Source organism: Trichosurus vulpecula, chromosome 5 (genome assembly GCF_011100635.1).
Source record: "Trichosurus vulpecula isolate mTriVul1 chromosome 5, mTriVul1.pri, whole genome shotgun sequence".
Taxonomy (NCBI): Eukaryota; Metazoa; Chordata; class Mammalia; order Diprotodontia; family Phalangeridae; genus Trichosurus; species Trichosurus vulpecula.
Window position 1 is genome coordinate 206883926 of NC_050577.1, and position 23019 is coordinate 206906944.

At 37.4% G+C, this 23019-nt stretch overlaps 1 protein-coding gene across 1 annotated transcript; it reads left to right on the plus strand.

Annotated features, from left to right (window-relative positions):
* Positions 1 to 21894, plus strand: LOC118850247 (aldo-keto reductase family 1 member C1 homolog). Its single transcript, XM_036759506.1, has 9 exons — positions 1 to 207; positions 5913 to 6080; positions 8171 to 8287; positions 12984 to 13061; positions 14283 to 14405; positions 15064 to 15173; positions 15576 to 15741; positions 18182 to 18264; positions 20884 to 21894. Exons 1-9 carry the CDS (start codon positions 121 to 123, stop codon positions 20924 to 20926), a joined length of 975 nt encoding a protein of 324 aa, XP_036615401.1. The 5' UTR covers positions 1 to 120; the 3' UTR covers positions 20927 to 21894.
* The last annotated feature ends 1125 nt before the right edge of the window (positions 21895 to 23019 follow it).

The following is a 23019-nucleotide window of genomic DNA, read 5'->3' on the forward strand; positions in this document are numbered from 1 at the left end:
GGCTTGGTTGGGCAATAGAGTATAAACATAAATAGCCAATGCTTCAGTTAATTAGACTTTGCCACGGTGTGGGAGTTTTCTGACTGCGCAGAACTGACGTGACCTGTGAGGTGAAAAGAAATGGCTCTTTCCAGATCTCACAGAGTGACAATGAACGATGGGAATACCATCCCGGTGCTGGGATTTGGTACCATTGGACCTAGAAGTGTAAGTATACAGAGGAGTGAGGTTGTGTGAGGGTGAGTAGAACACTGGGAGGGGAGATGAAGTCCGAATTATCCTAATTCCCTTCTCATACCACCCAGAATGGCGCTAGAGACTCTTTGAGGTAGAAATAAACAATTGCGAATCAAATGCCGGATAGTGAATTTCTGTATAAACCTGACACTGTGGTAAATGTATCACATCTCGAATTTAGCCACCACAGGCTGGCCACAGAGACCCCGGGGAGTTGTAGTTCTTCCCAGGCTGGGAAATGAGAGCTAACGTGAGATCAGCCCTCAGAAAGGAAGGAGGAAGGTTTTTCACTAAGCCCAGAGTTTGAAAAAGTACTTAGGTGTATGAGGAGACGAGATGAGCATCTGTGGCACACAGTGTCTGCTATACCTGCCTTTCGCCTCTTCGACACCTTGAGAGATGATATTTAAATGGATGAGCAGAGAGATGTGGGGCTGTGTATTATTACGCACGCTCGCTCCAGGAGCGAGAGTGCTGAGAGAAAAGCGTAGGTCCTGCCCCCTGCCTTACTTCTGCTTATTCGTGTTGTTAACAACATTCTATTAAAGAATATTTCCCAGATTTAACATTATTTTAAATATATTTATAAATTGTATAACATATAAAATATAACTTACATAAAGTTAATTTAATTTTAATTTTATTACATTCTTTTTAATATTATTTTCACCTGTGGTTGCTTGGTCCTTAAAGTTGCCGGGTGTTCTTGGATTGCGGCTTGAGGACGAAATGGAAACCATACTGGAGAGAGGGCCAGGGCAAGGCAAGGAGCTCTTTTTGTTCTGAGGCCATAAGCACAGAAGTACAAGCCTTTTCATAGTTATACTTACAATCACAAAATTATTATGAACGAGCACCATCTTTGAGGTAAAGGTGTACCACAAACAAGGGCCTTATAAGAGTAACCGGTTGCACCCTATGGACATAAACTACTTATTGAACCTGTGCACTTGTGTGGTCGTTGGAAGATGGGTGGATGGATTGTCCAGACATCTTGTGGGTGAGGAGAAGGCAAATTCATGTGCAGGAAATGCAGGGCCAGCCTTGAGGGAACCTGGATATTGACATAGTCTGAGCACTGGGGAGAAAAAGAGTGCACAGAAGGCAAAGCTGTACTTGGTGCTGTGTGTGTAAATATTACTGCTGTGTGATTATTGCAACTAGTAAAGGAGAAAGAAACAGAAAGGTAATAGTCGTGTGTGTGTGTGTGTGTGTGTGTGTGTGTGCGCGCGTGCGCGTGTGCGTGTGCATTTTGCTTAACATCTAAACACAGATGGGAGCCCGCCAAAAGGTTTCCTCTGTCCCCCTCCCTCTCTGCTTGCACATAGTGGTGTCCAGAAGGCAGGCAGTTTATTTTTTCCTTCATTCAGGGTGGCCGGGCTCTTGAAGTAGTTTGGGGTGTGTGGGGAAATAGCCCAGCTGAGGAGAGACCAAGAGCTACAGCTCTGAACCCATTCTCTCCCTAGGTGTCACTGTCTCACTGTCAGACATTCTTTGTCTGCCTCTTCCCTTTTCTGAGGTGAAATGGGGAGTTTTGGATGGGGGCAGGGATGGGGAAGGGAGTTGTTTTAGGGTGCAGTTATGATTGTTGAGGTTACATAGGGTGAAGGTCTGGACTTCTTGATTGAGCAGCTGGGAAAGGGTACAAACCCAAGCAGGGCTACCCTAACAAGAAAACAGAACGTGATATTTGGGGATCTTCAAGCTAGGAAGAACAAAATGGAATCACTTTAATATTTTCTGGTCTATTAGGTAAGACACTGCTCTTAATTTCAAGAAACCCACAACGTAAAAGAGAAATAAGACGCGAAAGCAGAAAAATATAAGTATATTATATGATAATTGCATTAGAGAGTTATACCAGAAAGAATTTTGAGAAGTTTGAAGTATAGAGTAATAACCAAATGGGAAGAGGGAGAGATGGAATAAGGGAAGGCTTTCTGGACAAAATGATATTTAAATTGAGCTTTGTGGTATGGTTTATTTTTAATACTTTTTCAGTAGCCCTTTATTCGTATTATAACTTCATTGCATTATAAGTTAATATATATTACGGACATATATAATATTTATGCTTTTCTGCATTTGTTCTTGTCTAAGATCTTATCTAAGATCTCACAGAATCTTATCTAAGATTCTATTCATGTTCTTAATTTTTCATTTATTTTTTGTTATATTTTTCTAGGGCTGATGGGGTAAATTGAAGTCTCTCGTTATTATAGTTTTATGGTTTGTTTCTCCTTGTAATCATTTAGTTTTTCCTTTGTTTTTAATCGTTGTGCCATCGATCACATATGTATTAAGTATGAAATCAATTATTGTGTTACCTTTCAGTAAAATAGTTTTCTTTTTATCTCTTTTAAATTAAGTCTATTTTTGCTATTGCCTTGACTAAAATCATAATTGTTACCCTGGCTATTTTGTGTTCAACTGAGACATAATCGATTTTGTCCCAACCCCTCATTTTAACTCTTTGTGAGTCTGTTTCGAGGATGATTCTTGTAAACAATGCATTGTTGGATTTTGTTTTCCTAACCCATTCCAACTTCTATTTTATGGATGAATTCATCCCATTCACATTCACTTTATTTTCTCATTTTAACATTTCTTTTGACCTTGTTTTAAGAACTGTGTTGTCTCCTACAGTCATTCATTTCTGTTTGGTCCATTGTGCTTTTTAGAAAGTTTGTTACTAAAGTTTTGTACCTCTTCTGTTACGCTATTGCTCTTTCACCCAGTTTTCTTCTCCATAATTCTGATTTCTTTTATAATACGTTTTTTAAACTCTTATCATTTTTAAAACAAATTAGAAGATTTCTTGCAGACAAACTTTTTTTCTTTGTAGCTTTGATTATAAAGTTTTTGTATTATTCTCTTTTGGTTTGTGCCTTTGTGATCTCTGCATGTATAAAAGTTTTTTATTTTAATTTTTGTTTAATTCATTTTTGTTTCTGAGGCCTTAGGGGTTGAGTTCCAGGTTTCCTCTACTCTGGCGGATCAGATCAAGTTGAGTACCTTTCCTTTACAAGCTCTGTTGTCTTTCTTTAGGCCTTTTTCTTCACTATGGACCCCAAAGTTTTCTCTCTTGTGGTCAGCCTTAGTTAATAGCTTTTCTTTTGAGGACAGAGAGAGAGAGAGAGAGAGAGAGAGACAGAGAGAGAGAGAGAGAGGAAGAGAGAGAGAGAGAGACCTTTTCTTTCATTCTTAGTTATTTTATGCATGCCCTCCTCTGGTGGGAGAAACCTAGTTGAAGACTTTTCCTTAAGAAGAGAGAGAAGGAGAGAGGTTAAAGTCCTTTTCTGCTACAATCTTTTTTTCTTCTTTCTATTCTCTCTTTAAAAGATAGTAATAGTGTGTATTATGTGTAGGAAAAGCTGCTGAACCTGGTGCTATATTCCCAACAACCCATAATTTTATTTCCTGAAGATCATTTTGGGATGTATAACTGTAGCAACAATGGAACTAGCAGCTGCTGTGGCTGTGTAAGATCAACAGCATCAGCACATAGGAGGGCTACTAGCACATGTTCTTTGATCTTTTCTAAGGAAAGAAATTTAAAGGAGTTAGCAATCTCACTTTAATCAAGCATACATATATCATTCACTTAGTTCGGGGGAAAAAGTCAGCACCCTGTACTTCAGAAAAAACATAAACAGAAATTACAAGCAGAAAAAAATAACATAAAGCAACAGACGGGCTTCTAACTGTCTGACCAAAGCTATACATACAAAGTTACCAGAGAGAGAGGCACCAACATCTGGGTTTTTAAAGCTGGAGGGCTCCTTAACAGCTACCCAGAATCTCCATACCAACACTCTTCCAATGAGTAAGCACCAAACAAAATGCTAACCTCAGAGTATTTGTACACTTCTTCAGGGTCAGAGCAGTTCACACTTCTCCAGGGCTTTACACCTCTTGAGGGTTTCACACCTCTCATGACCTAACTAGTAAAAGGATGTGGGCCTTCCTACAAACAAAGGCAAGACTCAATCAAAAGGGCTTGATTGCCTCAGTGCTGAGAAACACTCCAAAACAAAAGACAGCAAAAAGTCCCACTTTGCTTGCCATTACAATATCATGCACCCTAATATTACAAATAATGTTTGTTGTTGTTTAGTTGTGTCTGATTCTTTGTGAGTCCATGGACTACAGCACATGAGGACCTTCTGTCCTCCTCTCTCTCCAAGTCTGTACAAATTCCTGTCCAGCTTTAGTATTTGACTTTCCAGTGAATAGCCTGAATTAATTAATAATGACAGATTTGATCTCTTTGTTTTCTAAGGGAATCTCAAAAGTCTTCTGAGTGCCACAATTCTGTGGTGCTTAGTTTTCCTTATAGTACAACTCTCACAGCCATACGTACATAGAATATACATATAATATGCACATTACAATTCAAAGCACCACTTAACAGGCTGCTTCAAATCAAGCAAACTCTAGCAAAAGTAAAAAACAATACCTAAGAACAACATGCATGCAACACTACATATACATATAATAAAGTACTAAGTGTTATTATATATAATTCAAAAATAAGTTACATTGAACTGAGCAAGTAGCTGCAACATCCTTATTTAGCCTATTTATTGGTTGGATGGTTCTAATTCTTTTATGAGTAATTGGACTTTCCATATCCGTCCCTAAAATGGTTGTTGGCAAAAATCTCACTACCAATATTTTTGTACTTGCCCTCTTATCCTTATTAGTATGGTAGCTGAGGTTATAGGTATAAAATCCCTAACTTTAATTCTAAACTTTCTATCTTGTCCCTTTAGGTGACTCTAGAATTTTAATTTAAATGTGTAGTCATGGAGAGCAGAAGTCAAGTTAATTTTCTTTTTTTTTTTTCCAATCCATGATTAGTAGTGATTCTCTTAAGTTTATATTGTTTCATTTTCCCCCCCAATGCACAAAAAGTCTTCTCCCAAACTTTTTATCATTGAAAGCTTTTCTCCTTCTCCTTTAGGCCCTACTGACTTTGCAATGTGAATTAGTATTGCTCAGTTTTCTGGCATAGTACTCTGCTGTCTTGCAGAAGCCTGGAACTCAATATACTTAAAACAAAACATTCTATTAAACTATGGGCTGTGGGAGGAGGAAAGTCATGGAATGTAGCAGCAGATCCTCAAACTGAAATCTAAAGACATAATTCCAAGTCAGGGGTGGGGAGCGTGGGGCCTCAAGGTCACATGTGGCCTCCTAGATTCTTGGGTGTGGCCTTTTGACTGAGTCCTTGTTTCATACAACAAATTCTTTTATTAAGGGGATTTGTTCTGTGGAGTTTGGATCCAGTCAAAGGGTCACACTTGAAGACCTAGAGTGCCACATGTGGCCTTGAGATTGCAGGTTCCCCACCCATGGTCTAAGCCAAAGAATTCGGCTGACCTGGGCGGATGTGTATCTGGCAAAATGTCTAATTCTCTCTATTGCTTAATAGCCACATACTTCTTAGAATGGCCAGATGGAAAAATAAGCATCAGGATGTGAAGAAAATAAATGAAAAAAATGCAGCTGTTAATAGAAGAACTTGAATAGTACTTGGCCAAGAAAAAGACAAGCAAGGGAGAAAATGGAGGGAAGGAGAAACAATAGTTTAAGTACCATGTTATGGAAGGAGATCCATTGGACTAATGTGTCTCTATCCAGGTTGAAATTCTCTCCCTTTGAATTCCTAGGTTCCCAAAAGTGAAAGTGAGATGGCCACAAAGCTGGCTATTGAAGCGGGCTTCCGCCATATTGATGGGGCTTTCCTATATCAAAATGAAAAAGAAGTTGGGCAGGCAATCCAAGCAAAGATTGCAGATGGGACAGTGACCAGAGAGGATATATTCTACACAGGGAAGGTATGTGGGATTTTTTTCATAGTAAAAAAATGTGATAAATTATAAACAATATCCTAAGTGGAACAAAGAAGAATCCTCCCAACCAAGTCAATCTAAACAACAAAAATGAATTATGCTGCATAAGGGAAAAGATGAAGGCTAGCTAGTATTGATCAGAAATAATGGAATTTAACTTCCAGTCATTTAATTTCAAAGGTAGAGTGGCCACTCAGTTAATAAGCAACTACTTGCACAGTGATATTCATTAAAGAGGAGACATGGTCTTTGTTCTTCAGAAGCGTACATTTAAACCAGTTTTAAGCTAGTATAAAATAACTGGAAATTTAATTTTCCCAAATAGATAATTAAGAAATCACTTCAGGAACAATGAGAAAAATGAGCACCTCCAAGACAAACTGTTAAGGAGGTGTAGTGACCACATTTTCTGAATGAGCAGCTGTGAGCTTATTCCTTATTATGACATACCCAATGTAATTTTTTGGTATTCAGTGTACTTAATATTTTGAACTGACGGTTTCATAACAGTTTAAATTTAGTCTTGAAGACTAAAATTTAAATTATTCCTACTTTCAGTCAGGATTTAAGTTCCTTGACTAAACTGTGAGAAGACTGTATGGGAGCTTAGCAGATTTTATTTTTAAGTAATGGATCAAAAGTGGAGTTAATTTGGAGAAAAATAATATTCTTATTTTGGAATTTAGTGTTTGACAGACTTGTATTTTTTTTTTTAAAATTAGAAATAAATTGTCTACCAGGAAGTTAAATTTCATATTTAATGCAAAGGATACAAATCAGAAATATGTAATCAATTATTGGGCATTCTTTAAAAGCAATTTATCATTGGGAAAACATAGAACAATGCCTTAAAGACAAGACAAAAGTAGACTGGAACTTCTTTTTAAGGAAGTTTACATGAGCTTAACTGCTTCTGAACAGCAGTAATGTGCATTTAAATTTGGTAGAAATTCAGCGACATACTATTATGTAATTAAAAAGTCTCATGGACAATTTAAAGGTTTTCTCATAGTTTTGTCTTGCTATCCATACTTAACTGGATTTAGACAAGAAAAGCATTAAAATACACTTTAGCAATTTTTTTCTAGCTCGTTCTTATTCTTTTCCTTTGGTCCTCAGTGGCGGCTGATTTCTAGCATTTCAACCTTGAAACTTAAAGATGTTAGTCATTACATTAATTTGTTGGCCACAACAAACCCCTTGTTCCAATTAAATCAATTTTATTAAAGGTTTCTAAAATGAAATAGAGAGAAAAGTAAATAATAAGGGACCAAAGTAACAGCAATGTTGCTTACCATTTCCTAAAACCTCCTCCCAAACTACAGGCATAGAAAGTTGCAAGTCTAGCCTGTTGTCTGTTGTGTGCTACTAAATAATCTTTGTGTTCAATCTTAGGAAACAATGTAGTTTCACTATTAGGCACTTACCCAACAGATAAGGTGAAGGTGTAGGTGTCATATCTCAATGCCTACTTCCCTATCATCTCTGTTGACATTTGATTCTGTAGCTACAGCTTCCTTGCATAGATGGAAGAAAATCTCAATAGGTTACCAAAACACAGTTTCATGTACATTCAAAATTCTGACATTAACGTGAGTTGGGAGGATATCTCATTTTTCACTAGGTCAGGTAGGTTTTGCCCAGGGCAAGTACCCCACTCCATGACTATTTCTTCTTCTTGCCTTTCTAGCTCCAGGCTTGTCTAGTACTTCTTTTAAAACCCCCTGATTCGGAGATGTGTCCATACTGGGTGTCCATTCAGTCAGAACCTCCTTCAACAGGCAGTTCAGGACCCTCACTTTAGTGGGTAAATTTCTCTAATTCCCAAAGAGGTCCCTTTTGCTGTTTACAAAACATGTGACATCTCTTTTGAGCCTCAGAAGAACTCTTGGAGGTAGATAGAATTTATTTATTATCCCTCATTTTACAAACAAAGAAACAGGCACAGAGAGTTTAAGTGACAAGGATGAACTTCAGCTACTTCACAATTTTTCTGTAAATTGGCCATTCAGGGAACTCAGTCTGCTGTCCTATTATTGCCACTGTTACTTTGAATATTCCTTTATTCCCTTTAGCTTTGGAGTACATGCCACCGCCCAGAATTGGTCAGGCCTGCCCTGGAAGAGAGCCTGAAGACCCTCCAACTTGATTACCTTGACCTTTATATTATCCATTCTCCTATTTCTTTTAAAGTAAGTGCTAGAACCCTCTCTAGGTGTACAAAGACTTTTTGACCACATTTTCTCTTTTCTGCCTTAGCATTTTTCAGCCCTGCTTCTATAAGAAGTGAAGGAATGTTTTGTCCTTATTCAGGTTTTATCTAGAGGACTGCAGATAAATGTTGATAGGACTGGGTATCAGAGTCCTAATATTTAAAGTAGATGTCTACAAGTAAACATTTCCAAGGGTATCCTGATTTAGACTCAAGAGATGAGACTGGTCATGGTGGTGAATGCCTATGGTCTGCCTGTTGGGGAATTCTCTTGAGTTCTTGGGAGAGGCATATTGTCCTAGCAGGCTCCAATGACTGTGTGTCAAAGATAGGAGGAAAAATTTACAGGTTTATTAGAGTGCTCAGCAATCTGCTCTTGCTGACAGCAAATTCATATTTCTTTGATTTAGTATAGATTTTGTTTTTGTGACCTTCAGGATGCTTAGAGTACACAGCCACTTAGCAGCATTGTGTAGCAACTTAGGGGAGAAGAAAAGGCATTTCACAGAAAAGGCTTCGTGTATCAGTCAAAGGAGAAAAAGGGAGTATTTGGAACACAAGTGGTAGGATTTACTGTCAGAATAAAAAAAGATGTTCAACGGCACGCAATAAGGGGCAGAGAACAAAGTTTTTGACAATTGTGAACACAGTCCTTTTAGAACAAACCTCAGTATGTCTTATCTAAGGACAGGAAGAAACTACAACAGTGAGATAAGTCCATCCTGAAGCTCATACTCTCATTGCATAGAGGTCATGGACTTTCTAATGTTAGACCACCAGGAGGTTTGGGGATCTGTACATTTTTAGTCCATCAAGATGTCACATAATATTTGTGTTGCCTATTTTTCTCCACACCTGCTCCTGGGGAGGCTACAGCTGGTGGATTGCTTTAGTCAGCGATTTGTGAACTATAGTAGTGCTACTGTGTGTCCATCATTTCCAGCAAGGCCGGCACAGATCTGGGGAGCCCCCCAATTTGCCTCAGAAGGAGCAAACCTGCCTAGGTTAGAAACAGAGCAAGATTGTCTAATTAATTTATGATGTAGTCTTTTACATGTAGGCCACGTACACATTTGGAGCTTATGTTTGCGTAAGTTATAAGGTGTTGATCTAAATCTAATTTCTTCCATACTACCATCCAATTTTTGTTAAGTAGTGAGTACCTATTCCAGTAACTGGGGTCTTCTTTTTGTTGAATAGTAGAGTGTTAGATATATTTGCACCACTATGTTGTATACTTAAACTGTTACACTGTTAAATCTCTCTGTCTTTCTACTTTGATTTGCAGTAAATTTTTAAATTATTATTTTGGGTGTTTGATTTTATCATCTCTAGATTTAGTTTCTTAAATGGGGCTTTTTTTCAGGGCCAAGCAAGGGCTCTTGCTGGGCTTTTGGGTGATGTCATTTGCTCTGCTTGGTCTTGGCCTGGGTTCCTTGTGTTCTTGCAATGACCTTCATCTCCTGGAATTTGGCTCCCCATGCTCTCTGAGTTTCAGACAACTGAGTTTTCAAGGCCATCTATGGCATCTCAATACAGAGTGTTCAGATCTCCTTGGCTTTGGCCTTGGCTGTTCCGACCTAAACTCAGTGAGAGGTCTGTAGTTCTTCTATCTGTTCCTCCCCAGAGTTTTCAAGGTCTGCACCTTAGGGCATTCTCAGGCAAGTCCTCCATTCTTGCAGAACCTAGACGCAGAGTATTACAGACCACAGATGCCACATCTCTCTGGGAAGCTTTGCTTGGGAGGAGAGAAGAGGGTGTTTTTCTTGTCTCTGGGCTGCTGGATGATTTTTTGTACAGTTCTGGGGTGGGAGATTTCACATGCTATCGTTTCTCCTTAATTTCTTAATCATTTATTCAGTGTGATATGAAGTTCAGTTGTGCTAGAGCAGGTATGTGGAAGCTGGACTGACTGCATCTATTTCTGGAGGCTGTCTTCTTTTTTTTAATTTTTTTTATTTCTTTATTTAATTTTTAGTTTACAACACTCAGTTCCACAGGTTTTTGAGTTCCAAATTTTTATCCCTTCCCTCCCTTTCCCCCTCCCTCCAAGATGGCATTTAATCTGATACATGTTCTACATATACCTTCACATTTAACATATTTATACAATAGTCGAGTCGTAAAGAAGAACCATGATCAATGGAGTGAGTCATGAGAAAGAAGAAACAAAACCAAAAATAAAGATAGAGAAAAAAGGAGAGAGCACACAGTTTCCTTCAATCCTCATTCCCACTCCATAGTTCTTTATCTGGATGTAGACAGCTCTTTCCATCATGAGACCTTTGGGGCTGTCTTTGTACCTTGTATTGTTGAGAAGAGCCAAGTCTATGAAAGTTAGTCATCACAGAATCTATATGTCTGTGGTTGTGTATAATGTTCTCCTGGTTCTGCTCCTCTCACTCAGCATCATATCATGTAGTTCTTTCCAGGTTATTATACATTCTGTATCTTCCCTTTTTCTTATAGCACAATAATATTCCATTACATTCATATACCACAACTTGTTCAGCCATTCCCGAACTGATGGGAATCCCCTTGATTTCCAATTCTTTGCTACCACAAAAAGAGCTGCTATAAATATTTTGGTACATACGGGTTCCTTTCCCCCTTGTGTGATCTCTTTAGGATACAGCCCTAGAAGTGGTATTGCTGTGTCAAAGGGTATGCACATTTTTATAGCCCTTTGGGCATAGTTCCCAATTGCTCTCCAGAATGGCTGGATCTGTTCACATCTCCACCAACAATGTAACAGTGTTCCAATTTTCCCACATCTTCTCCAGAATTTATCATTTTCCTGTTTTGTCATGTTAGCCAATCTGACAGGAGAGATGTGGTACCTAAGAGTTGTTTTAATTTTCATTTCTCTGATCAATAGTGATTTAGAGCGTTTTTTCATATGCCTATAGATATCTTTAGTTTCTTCCTCTACAAACTGCCTGTTCCTATCCTTTGATCATTTCTCAATTGGGGAATGACTTGTATTCCAATAAATTTGGCTCAGTTCCCTGTATATTTTAGCTACGAGGCCTATATCAGAGACACTAGTTGCAAAGATTTTCTCCCAATTTTCTGCTTCCTGCCTAATCTTTGTTGCATTGGCTTTGTTTATACAAAACTTTTCAATTTAACATAATCAAAATTACCAATTTTGCATTTTGTAATGCTCTCTATCTCTTGTTGGGTCATGAATTCTTCCCTTTCTCATGAATCTGACAGGTAAACTATTCTTTGCTCTCCCAAATCACTTACAGTTTCAGCCATTATTCCTAAATCATGAACCCATTTTGACTTTATTTTGGTATATGGTGTAAGATATTGGTCTGTGTCCAATTTCTGCCATACCATCTTCCAATTTTCCCAGCAGTTTTTGTGAAATAGTGAGTTCTCAGCCCAGAAGCTGGATTCTATGGTTTTATCAAAGATTAGATTGCTGTAGTCATTGACTACTGGCTGCCGTCTTTTAATAGTCTTTGAAATGCAAGGGATAGGAGCAGTTAGGTGGCACAGCACCAGCCCTGGAGTAGGGAGGACCTGAATTCATATTTGAACCGATTACAAATCTGGCCTCACATGCTTACTAGATGTGTGACCTTGGGCACTGAACCCCAATTGCCTCCAAAACAGAATGCAAGGGAGGAAAGAAATTTGTGAAATGTCAACAAGTTCAAGTAGCCTTAAGAGTCTGGGTGATGGTCCAGTGCTTACATATTAAAAGGGGACCCCTCTTTGTCTATTGGTTAGTGAGGGGGAAAGAGAAGCTGTGCGTATGGGTGTTTAAAGGAGAGACCCTATGGAAAGAGAGGGCTGGGGAAGAAGGGATACATGAATCATACTCTTATTGATGTGGGGAAAGTAAAGTATAAGAACAAGGGATATAATGAACAAGAGACTTGAATGGACTAAGGAGGGACAAGAGGGAAGTGAGAGAGGGAAGAGGAATGAATATGTTAGGGGAGGGGAGAATTTCTTCAAGCACAACAAGCTATAACTATGGAAGGCTGATTAACCAGCAAATAAATAAAAGTGAATTGAAGATTTAGCAATTTGATTCTGGGCCACAGGCAACAAAACAGGAATCACTAAAAGTATCCAGCAGTGAATTGTTTCCTTTTGGTCAACCCAGAGCCTAGCTTGGGGTCTTGCACACCATAGGTGCTTAATAAATGCTTTAGGCGTGAGTGAGTGAATGGATATACATGACTACAGTTGTATAAAAAATTCTAGATTATTCCAGTTAAAGGACACATCTTTTTTATTAAGTGTCAGTGGACTGCCAAGTTAAAAAGTGTCACATGCAGATACAGAACCACGTGATTAAATTAGGCAGTTTTGCTTGTTTCAGGAAATATGCTTCTTGATTGGATTTAATTCAATATTTGTTGAGAAATGTTTTGTGTCAGAAATTATCAAAAAAGTTTTAAATACATAATAAAATGAGCGGGTTTGATTAGATGATCTCTAAGATTTTTTCCTGGTCTACATCTCTGATCCTCTGGACTTGTATTATAATTATCTATGGCCTTGATTTCTACTAGTTGATAAGCTCCTACAAGACAAGAACTATGTCACCATTTCATGTTTTATTTGTGGCATCTGGCGCAGTGCCTTATGCAATGCACAGAGTAGGTTGAATTGAATAGAATCAAAGACAAGTTTCTCTTCTCTAATTACAGCCTGGCAAAGACCTGATGCCAATGGATGAAAATAAAAAATTTATTGGTGACTCTGTGGATTTGCGTGATACTTGGGAGGTAGGTGACTTATGGAAGCAGACACCAAAAAACATGCTGTGGCTTTGAGGTAAAGTTACCCTGCCTGGAAGTGATTGTGACTGGAGAGGGAGATCCTCAGGTAGTTGGAAGTGAATTTTATCAAATGAAGAGATGCAACGCAGCTTGTCAAATGGAATATGTGCAGGGCTAGAAATCTAGACTTCTGATTTTAGCTCTGACACTGATTTGTGGATGTTGAGTGAGTCATCTCAGGTATCATTTGAAGAAGGAGGGAAGCTAGACTAAAAGATAGTGAAGTCTCTTGATTTACTCTATTATTCTATATTAATGTAAAAGGAATGAGTGTTCATTAAATGAGGATAGACAGGCTAATCAGAAAATCCAAGGAATTATGTACTTTAAATATTGTTGAAGGAGCCTCTGTTGGTGACCATGGGATCTTGGGCACCCTGAGGTGAGTTATAGAATGGGGAGGACAAGAGGAGAGTTACACTCCCAAGATTTTTCTAAACTCCAAAAATGTAAACATCTTGTCAGATTCAGATCAAGTGGAAAGAAAGCAGGACAAATTGAATAGGAATGGCAAGGGAGAGAGTAACTGGTATGCTAAGAAATATTCAAAAGTAAACACAAGAAAAAGTAGATAGTAACTAGGGTTTTTTTCTGGTGGTTCTTACTCTTTTTCTTTCTTGGCAGTGTAGATTTTGTCACCCATTTTACAGAATGAAAGACTTTTTTGATATTTCTGAGTATTTGGCTCTGGCTCCTGTGATTTTAAATTCCATTTACTGAAATAATTACTTAACTTCCAGATTTTCATGCTTTGAAAAGGCATATGAGAGTCAGGGTCATATATATAAAGTTCAGTTAATATTTTTTCTTTTAGAACTAGAAATATGCCTGGTGAAGAGCTGTCCTCTGAACCAGCCTAATACAAAAGTTAGAAGACTTGAACTCAAATCATGGTTTGGTTACTTACCACCTGTATGGTGTTTGGCAATAGCTTCTCTAGACTCTGGTTTCCTCGATCAAAAAGGGAAAAAAATGAGGAGGTTGAACTAAATTGTATCTAAAGCCCCTTCCAGGTTTGAATTCTGTGACATGCCTTCTCCTGTGTTTCTGTTTTCAAATTAAAGGAGAGCAAGTGAAAAGACCAAGGCTAGGTGATGAATGGGGGAAGGATTCTACTTGACATGTCCTCCAAAGTTCCATAGGGGTTCACAATCTCTCTCTATTCAGGCCATGGAGAAATGTAAGGATGCAGGACTCGTGAAGTCCATTGGAGTGTCCAACTTCAACCGCAGGCAATTGGAGATGATCCTGAATAAAACTGGGCTTAAACATAAACCTGTCTGCAACCAGGTAAAACAATTCTTTTTCTAGTGCAGTTTCTTTCCTATCCTTCCCCTCCCTGACAAATGAATGGAAGAACCTTAGCTCCCTGCAATTATCTTCATCAGGGTCCTAGATCTCATTTTTTGTTCTTCAAACTAATTCTTTCTACAAACATTTTCTTAGTTTTTAATAAATAAAACTTATTTCTTTGGTCCTTTAAAGCACAAAACTTTTCAGACATACAAGGTTTCATCCTATATAATCCATAAAGTCATTTGAGTCTATTTTTATTAAACAGTTGATTTTCTATTCACAATTACTCAGGTAATTAATACCTGAAAGCGCTGTTTCTTCATTTAAATAGTTTTTATTAAACCAAAGTTCTTTTAGTACTTCTTTCAGACATTAACCTATTCATCAATGGCAGTAGCTGAATCTTATATCCTTTATCAATTGATTTTAGTCTTTTCCTTAATTCAAAATTACTTTTTCTGCCCCTTTTAGCACTAATGGCTCTATGTGAAAAGGGCCTTAAATAGACATATATTTTACTAACATTCTGTGATTTGGGGTGTAGCTAGGTAATTCTCAAGTTCTTTAATTATTAAAATGCTTAATATTGTTCTTTTTGGCCTCATGCATCTTATTTTTATTAGCTGAAACCTCAGTATTTATTGTACTGCAGGTGGAATGCCATCCTTACCTGAACCAGAGCAAATTGTTGGAGTTCTGCAAGTCAAAGGATATCTTATTGGTAGCATACAGTGCTTTGGGATCCCAGAGAGAGGCTCCATGGTGAGAAAGGGGGTCTGTAATGGATTTCTTAATCACTAATAAAGACGACTGCCCAAATTTGTGTATACTTACAAATTATGCAACACTGAGCTATAGAAACAGCATTGATTATAGGATTATAATTAACTGGATTTGACTCCCATTTGACTTCTGGCACTTTGTCAGTTGCATGATCTTGAAGAAATAATTTAACCTTTCTAAGCCCTATTTCATTATATGTAAAGAGAAGATAATAACTTTTGCCCTGCCCATCTCATGGTATGATTATGAGGTTCAAATGAGATGTCTATGGAAATGCTCTGAAAAATGTAAAAAGCTAAAGGATGATAACTATCTACATGGTATTGAACTCTGCCCCATTCCCCTAACCACAGATTTTAAAATGTTTGTTTTCCCTTGCAGGATAGATCAACAGTCTCCTAACCTTCTAGAAGACCCAGTCCTGGGAGCCATTGCCAAGAAGCACAATCGGAGCCCAGCCCAGGTTGCTCTCCGATACCAGATTCAGCGAGGGGTGGTAGTCTTGGCAAAGAGCTTCAATGAAAAGCGCATAAAGGAGAACTTTCAGGTAAAGAAGCATGGGCAGAATTGGTTTAAGCAGATGCACAAACACTGGTTTTGGTGAATGGAATATTGGAGAAAATGTTGAAAAATAGAGAAGACTGAAAGCTGGTCATTAGGAAGGTGATTCCTGAAGAGTCTAGTGGACCTCACTGATTCAGTTTGGTGAAAGAAGTATGAATTTACCCACATTCTCTGCTATTCTCCAAAGATCTCCAAGAAAATTATTGTTCACTTCACTTTTCTGAGATAGTGTGTATGATGTTTATGTAATAAGCACTTTGGAATGACTGCTTTGTATTTATTCACATTATATCATACACATATATAATATAAAGAGAATAAATACACAGCAGTTAAATACATAGTAGTTTGGGAGGCAGAGCATTATCAGTTGAGGACATCAGGGAGGACTTCATATAGAAGTTGGTACTTGAGTTATACCAAAGGAAGAAAGGGATTCTGTGAGGTAGAGGTTAAGAGAGAATGCATTTCAGGCATAGGGGATAGCCAGTGCAAAGGAAAGAAGACAAGAGATGCAGTGCTGTGTGTGAGGAGCCAAGAGAAAGATAGGTCAGGGCCAGTTTGTGGAGGAGTTTATATTTTATCCCCTAGACAACAAGGATTTTATTGAATAAAGGAATGACACAGTGAGATCTGACCTTAAGGTTAATGACTTTGTCTGCAGTGAGGAAAATGGACTAAAGTGGGGAGTGACTTGAAGGAGAATGACCAATAATGTAGGTGAGAAGTGATGATGGTAGCTATCTGAGCAAACAGAAGTGATGGGATACAAGAAATGTTGAGGCAGAAACATAGAGATTTGGCAACTAATTATATTTGTGGAATGAAAGAAAGTGAGGAATTGAGGATGAACCTGGGAAACTAGGAAACTTGTGGTTCTTTCTACAGAAATTGGGAAATTTGGAATCAGTGTTGCTTTGGAGGAAATGATAATGACTTCTGTTTTGGACATATTAAATTTGAGATGTCTCAGACATTTAGTTTGAAATGTCTTCTTGGGTGATCTGATAAAAACAAACTCTGTCTCTCTTTCCCACTCTTCCTATCATTCTCCTCACCCCTCTGGCTACCTGAGAGGGCAGACCTTAAATCCAAAACATCTTTGTACTTTAAAAGTGTTTACTTTTCTGTTTTAATCAGCTGAAGCATAACAGATTCTGCTCCAGCCCCTTCCCTTTACTCTGTGTGTGTGTGTGTGTGTGTGCGCGCGCGTGCGCTTCAAATGTATTTCCTGTAAACAACACATTGTAGGGCTGTGGATTTTAATCCACTCTGCTATCTGCTTCCTTTTTATGGGTGAGTGCTGCCCATTCACATTTACAGTTGTAACTACTGTGTTTTACTTACATCCTATTTTTCCCCTGTTTATTCTTCTCATTCTTTTCATCTTGTCCCTCCTCACCAGTGTTTTGCTTCTGACCACCATTTCCGTCAATCTGCTCTCTATCTTCTGCCTTCTATCAATCTCCCTTCTTCTTTTATTCTCCTCCCCTTCTACTTCTAAATATGGTTAAGATAGATTTCTATATCCAACTGAGTGTGTATGTTATTCCGTCTGTAATCCTCTTTCACGTGAGATAATTTACCCCATTCTACCTCTCTTCCCTCTTCTCCCTCGTTTGCATACCTTATATTTGTTTTTTTAAATGACATCGCATAAAAATCAACTTATTCCTGAACCCTCTCTCTATATACACCCCTTCTAACTGGACTAATAGTAATACAGGTCTTAAAAATTACAATCATCACCTTCCCATGTAGGGATGTAAACAGTTTAACTTTATTGAATCCCTTATGTTTTTTATTATATCCTCTTTGCCTTTTTATGTTCCTCTTCAGTCTTATATTTGAAAGTCACATTTTCTGCTCAGCAATGGTCTTTTTATCAGGAATGCTTGAAAGCCTTCTATTTCATTAAATATCCATTTTTCCCCTTGAGGATAATATATTCATTTTTGCTAGGTAGGTGATTCTTGGTTGTGATCCTAGCTCCTTTGCCTTGTGGAATATCACATTCCAAGCCCTTTAATCCTTTAATGTAGGACCTGCTTGAAGTATTGAGTTTGACTGTAATATTCCCAGGAGTTTTCATTTGGAAATCTCTTTCCAAAGGCGATTGGTGGAGTCTTTAAATGTCTATTTTGCCTTCTGGTTCTAGGATATTAGGGCAGTTTTCCTTGATAATTTCTTGAAACATGATGTCCAGGATCTCTCTCTCTCTCTCTTTTTCTATCATAGTTTCAACTGTTTTCAATTATCTCCCTTGGATCTATTTTCTAGGTCAGTTGTTTTTCCAGTACCAGAACAGAGTTACCATAGTCTAAGTGGAGAGTGTGATTGATTCAGTCAGTCGAGTTGCCTATTCTGTTCTGAGGTGGTATAAGGAGATCCTACTTATTATGATGTCCTCTCTTCCTTTGCAGGTGTTTGACTTCCAGTTGACTCCAGAAGACATGAAAGTCATTGATGGCCTTAATAAAAACGTTCGTTACCTGACCCTTAATATGTGAGTTTTTCCTTTAGCATCTTACTTTCTATCTTAGAGGTCTGTGACTGCAGGGACATGGGGGAGCACTTTAAAGGAAGGAGTCCTTTTTCAAGTCCTTCACAGAGAAATTATAAATCTAAAAAGTATAATGTTTTACAATGGTCATCAAATCTCCTCTTCTTTTTCTCTGAAGTAGCACTCTGGACCTCTCCTGTGCACTTATTCTGGGTCAGGTGTTGTGTAGTCAGAGCTAATATAATAAAAATGACAATTCTACCTAAATTAATTTACTTATTCAGTGCTATACCAATCAAACTATCAAAAATTATTTTATTTTGCTAGAACAAATAATAACAGAATTCCTCTGGAAGAGCAAAAGTTCAAGAATATAAAGGGAATTAATGAAAAGAAATGCAAGGGAAGGTGGCTTAGCTGTACTAGATATAAAACTCTATCATAAGGCAGCAACCATCAAAACTTTTTGGTACTAGCTAAGAAATAGAATGGTAGGGCAGTGGAATAGGTTAGGTATGGAAGACATAGTAGTCAATGACCATAGTAACCTACTGTTTGGTAAACCCAAAGATTCCAGATTTTGAGGTAAGAACTCGCTATTTGACAAAAACTGCTTGGAAAACTAGAAAATAGTATGGAGAAACTAGGCATAGACCAACTCTTACACTGTATACTGAGATAAGGTCAACATGGGTGTATGATGTAGACATAAAGAGTGATACCATAAGCAAATTGGGAGAGCAAAGAATAGTATACCTGTCAGATCTATGGAGAAGGGAAGAATTTATGACCAAACAAGAGATACTGAACATTATGAAGTGCAAAATGGATCATTTTGGTTGCAATAAAAAGTTTTTTTTTTCCAGAAAGCCAATGTACCTAAGTTTAGAAAGGAAGCAGAAAGCTGGGAAACAATTTTTAGTCAGTTTCTCTGATAAAGGCCTCATTTCTGAAATATATAGAGAACTGATTCAAATTTATAAGAATACAAGCCATTCCCTGATTGATAAATGGTGAAAGGACATGAACAGGCAGTTTTCAGATGAAGAAATTAAAGCTATCTATAATCACATAAAATGCTCTAAATCAGGGCTTCTTAAACTTGGGGTTGGGACCCACAATTTAAGAAGCATTTCTCTAAATCACTATTGATTAGTGAAATGCTGATTAAAATCACTCTGATGTACCATCTCATACCTATTAGAAAAAAGGAAAATATAAATGTTGGAGAAAATGTGGGAAAATTGGAATTGTATTCATTGTTGGTAGAGTTGTGAATTGATCAAACCATCCTGGAGAGCAATTTGGAACTATGTCCAAAGGGTTATAAAACTGTGCATACCTTTTGATTCAGCAATACCATTACTAGATCTGCATCCCAAAGAGATCGTCAATAAGGGAAAAAATCTCCATGTATAAAAGTATTTATGGTGCCTTCCCGCTTTCAGTTATTTTCTGAATAACATTATTTGTTTGCATGGGTTTGCTCACATTAGATTGCGTGCTCTTCAAGAAAGGAGATTGTCTTTTGCTTTTCTTTATATCCTTGTTGCTTAGCACAGTGCCTCACATGTGGTAGGCATAGTCAATGGTTATTGACTGAACTTGCTGCATAGTAGAATATTTACTATGCTGTTGATTGCCCTTGGAATATCTCCTCCTTCTGATGATATACAAACAATCAGAATTTAATGGAGTTCATAGTAGAGCCTGGCCACAGTGCACCACAATACTTTTCTTACTCTAAATTCCCTCCATGCTATGAGAGCAAAGCCTATTTTATTAATTGATGTGGATAAAGGTATGCCATGGTATAGGGATTCAGGATGATTATCATCATGGGAAAATCACTGAATTTCAAGTCTTACATTTTAGCTTTGATTCCTCTTTTTGCCACTCCCAGTTTGACTCGAGGTCAAACTTCTCCTCTGTTGGCTTCAGTTTCCTAAATCAGAGCCCTGCAAATACCCCTTTTTATATGGTCCTTCTTTATGATAATAGTAGACATTTACATAATGATTCATGGTAGCAATGTCCTTTGTACCCATAGTCTCAAGCAAACCTTGCAAAAACCCTGTAAAACAAGTAGTCCAAAAAACATTATTCTCCATTTTAAAGATGAGGAAATTGAACTTCTGAGACATTAGGATAATTGCCCATAGTCATACAGCCAGTAATTGAGAGAGCCAGAACTTGGATCCAACTTTTCTGGTTCCAGAGCCAGGATCTATTATGTTTACTGATTCAATTATGTACTGACTGAGTCATGTTTGACCCTTTGTGATCCCATTTGGGGTTTTCTTGTTAAAGATACTGGAGTGATTTGCCATTTCTTTCTCTGGCTGTATTATACCACCCATTTATTTGCCTTGTGTCTCAGAAATGCCTTATTGTTTAAGGAAACTGAACAAAGACTGCTTGAACCCAAGGCAAGATGTATCTACAGCTAAGTCCTCACTCACTGTTTAGATGCATGGGCCAAAGAAAACAAACCACTAGAAAGATTGCATTTCTTAATCTGGATATTTGAGGTTTTAGGGGGAGGTAGCTTGTTGGGGTTGGTGTGTTGGAGAGATTTCTTTAATGCATAAGACTTCTACATGTATGTTTCTTCCTTTTTAGTTTCCAGGAACTTCCCAACTATCCTTTTAATGATGAATATTAATGAGGTTCTGGCTCGGAAGATTTGTGGTCCTGAGGCATTGCAATTCTCTCAAAGGCATAGCTGACATTCTGTTGATTTTTATGGAAATTAAATCCAGTGTCAAGGTTAAGCCATGCACCATAGCTAAGCTTACACCAAGGCATAGGTTTAAAATAATTGTTGTATCATAAGCCCTGCCTTTCCTGCCCCCAATAAGACAGACACAATGGTACACATTTACGTAGCATTTCAAAGTTTAACAGGTACTTTTCATGCAGTAGTGCAAGTATTATCCACTTTTTTCCAAGAAAGGTAACCTTAACTGTGAGAGGTTATATCAGAGCTAGTATGTAGTTCACAATCTTCCTCTTTTTTCAGATCTCACCGTTATTCTAAGTACTTCAACAAATATGTTGATATCCCCTCCAGCATCCTAACTACTCCATTCCTTAATTTCCTCAACTCTCATGGACAACTTCTTTACTTCACCGTCTATATAGTAGTATAGATCAGCTGTCCTAGGAATGGCAGTGCCCTTCAGTTCTCTACAATTGAATCCCAGCTACTTTCACATCCAGCATGAATGCAGTAATTTCTGTAACTCTGGGGTGGAGCAGAAAGCCAATCATATAAATACACACACACATGCACACACACACATATGATCAGAAATCAATTATTAGAAATTAAGAAAACAATCACATTCTGTGATTACACAGAAATAATGAATAGGTTATAGTTCATACAAAACCTGGAAGAACACTAGCCCCTGTAAGCCCTGAGGCTGACAAATATCCATATTTGAGGTAACACTTAAGGCAAAAATAAATCTTTGAATCTGGGATCTGTCTGTAGTAAAGAAGATGTAAATTTAATAGTGGTTATTCCAGGTGCACTTTAATGATTTTAATAATTAATGGCTAAACAAGCTATCAAATAAAAATCTATCATATTAAATGTACCAAATAAAAAGCATTCTTTAATGTAGAGCCTGTATCGATTGCATACCATCTTGGGGAAGGGGCAGGGGATGGAAGTGGAGAAAAATTAAAATTTATGAAAGTGAATGTGAAAAGTAAAAATAAATAAATAAATGTATTTAAAAATTATTTTCAAAAAAGCATTCTTTATAAAATAAACTTGTAAGCCTAACAATAAAATAACCAGTATTTTGGATTTTTAAACTTATTGCCAGTCAAATATCATCAATTTGGTCTTGTGCACTTATGAATCTTCTTACATAAAAAAATCACTTCATCTCCTATGAATTTGGCATTTTATACTGAAGAGTGGTATAGACTAATTACACTTTTAATTCTTATTCATGCAGTTTCTAAGTATATCACCTTAATTCCAAATATCATTTGTTTCTTTCATTAAGGTATAATCTACCTATAGAGGGTGAAACATTAAATGGATCACAGTATAATTTAGTTTGGATGTACAATCACAATTGTCAATTTCCCAAAGACTAATACTTGATAGCACCTCAATTTTAGAGGCTATTGTTTTAAATTAAATCCATTCCAAGGATTTACAGTGGAAGTTTCACATTCTCATCTTCTTCTTAAAATATTTCAGCATTTATAAAAATCTTTTAACTCTAATTTGGAAATTTATGGTAAAGATATTATATTTCAGATACAAATTTATTCTCTAATTAGTTTATAATGCCATAAATTTCTACAAACCAAGAAAAATATTTCTTTACTTTGCTTGTCTAACTTTATCTCTGTAACCCCCATGTGACTATTGAAATGAGAGAGAAAGTATCTTAATGTTTTTTTTTTCTTTTTAAATTCTTAAAACCTTATTTAGAGCTAAAAGTCTGAAGTGGGAGTGAATCTGTGGTTATTGAGAAGGAGAGTTTAGAATCAGATTATAGAAAACTAGGAGAACTGTTTCAAGTAGGAAACTTCATTCATCTTCCCCACCCCCTATTCGAATCTCCCTTTCTGCATTTTTTTTTTCAGCAGACTTTATTGCTCAGCTGTGTTTTCCCCTTAGAAATCTTCCAAAGTAACAGAATCTACAAATAACAGTAGGCATGACATAGCACATTTCCCTGAGAACCTCCTAGGATAGGAGAAAAAGGGGTTTCCTGCTGTTGGGGT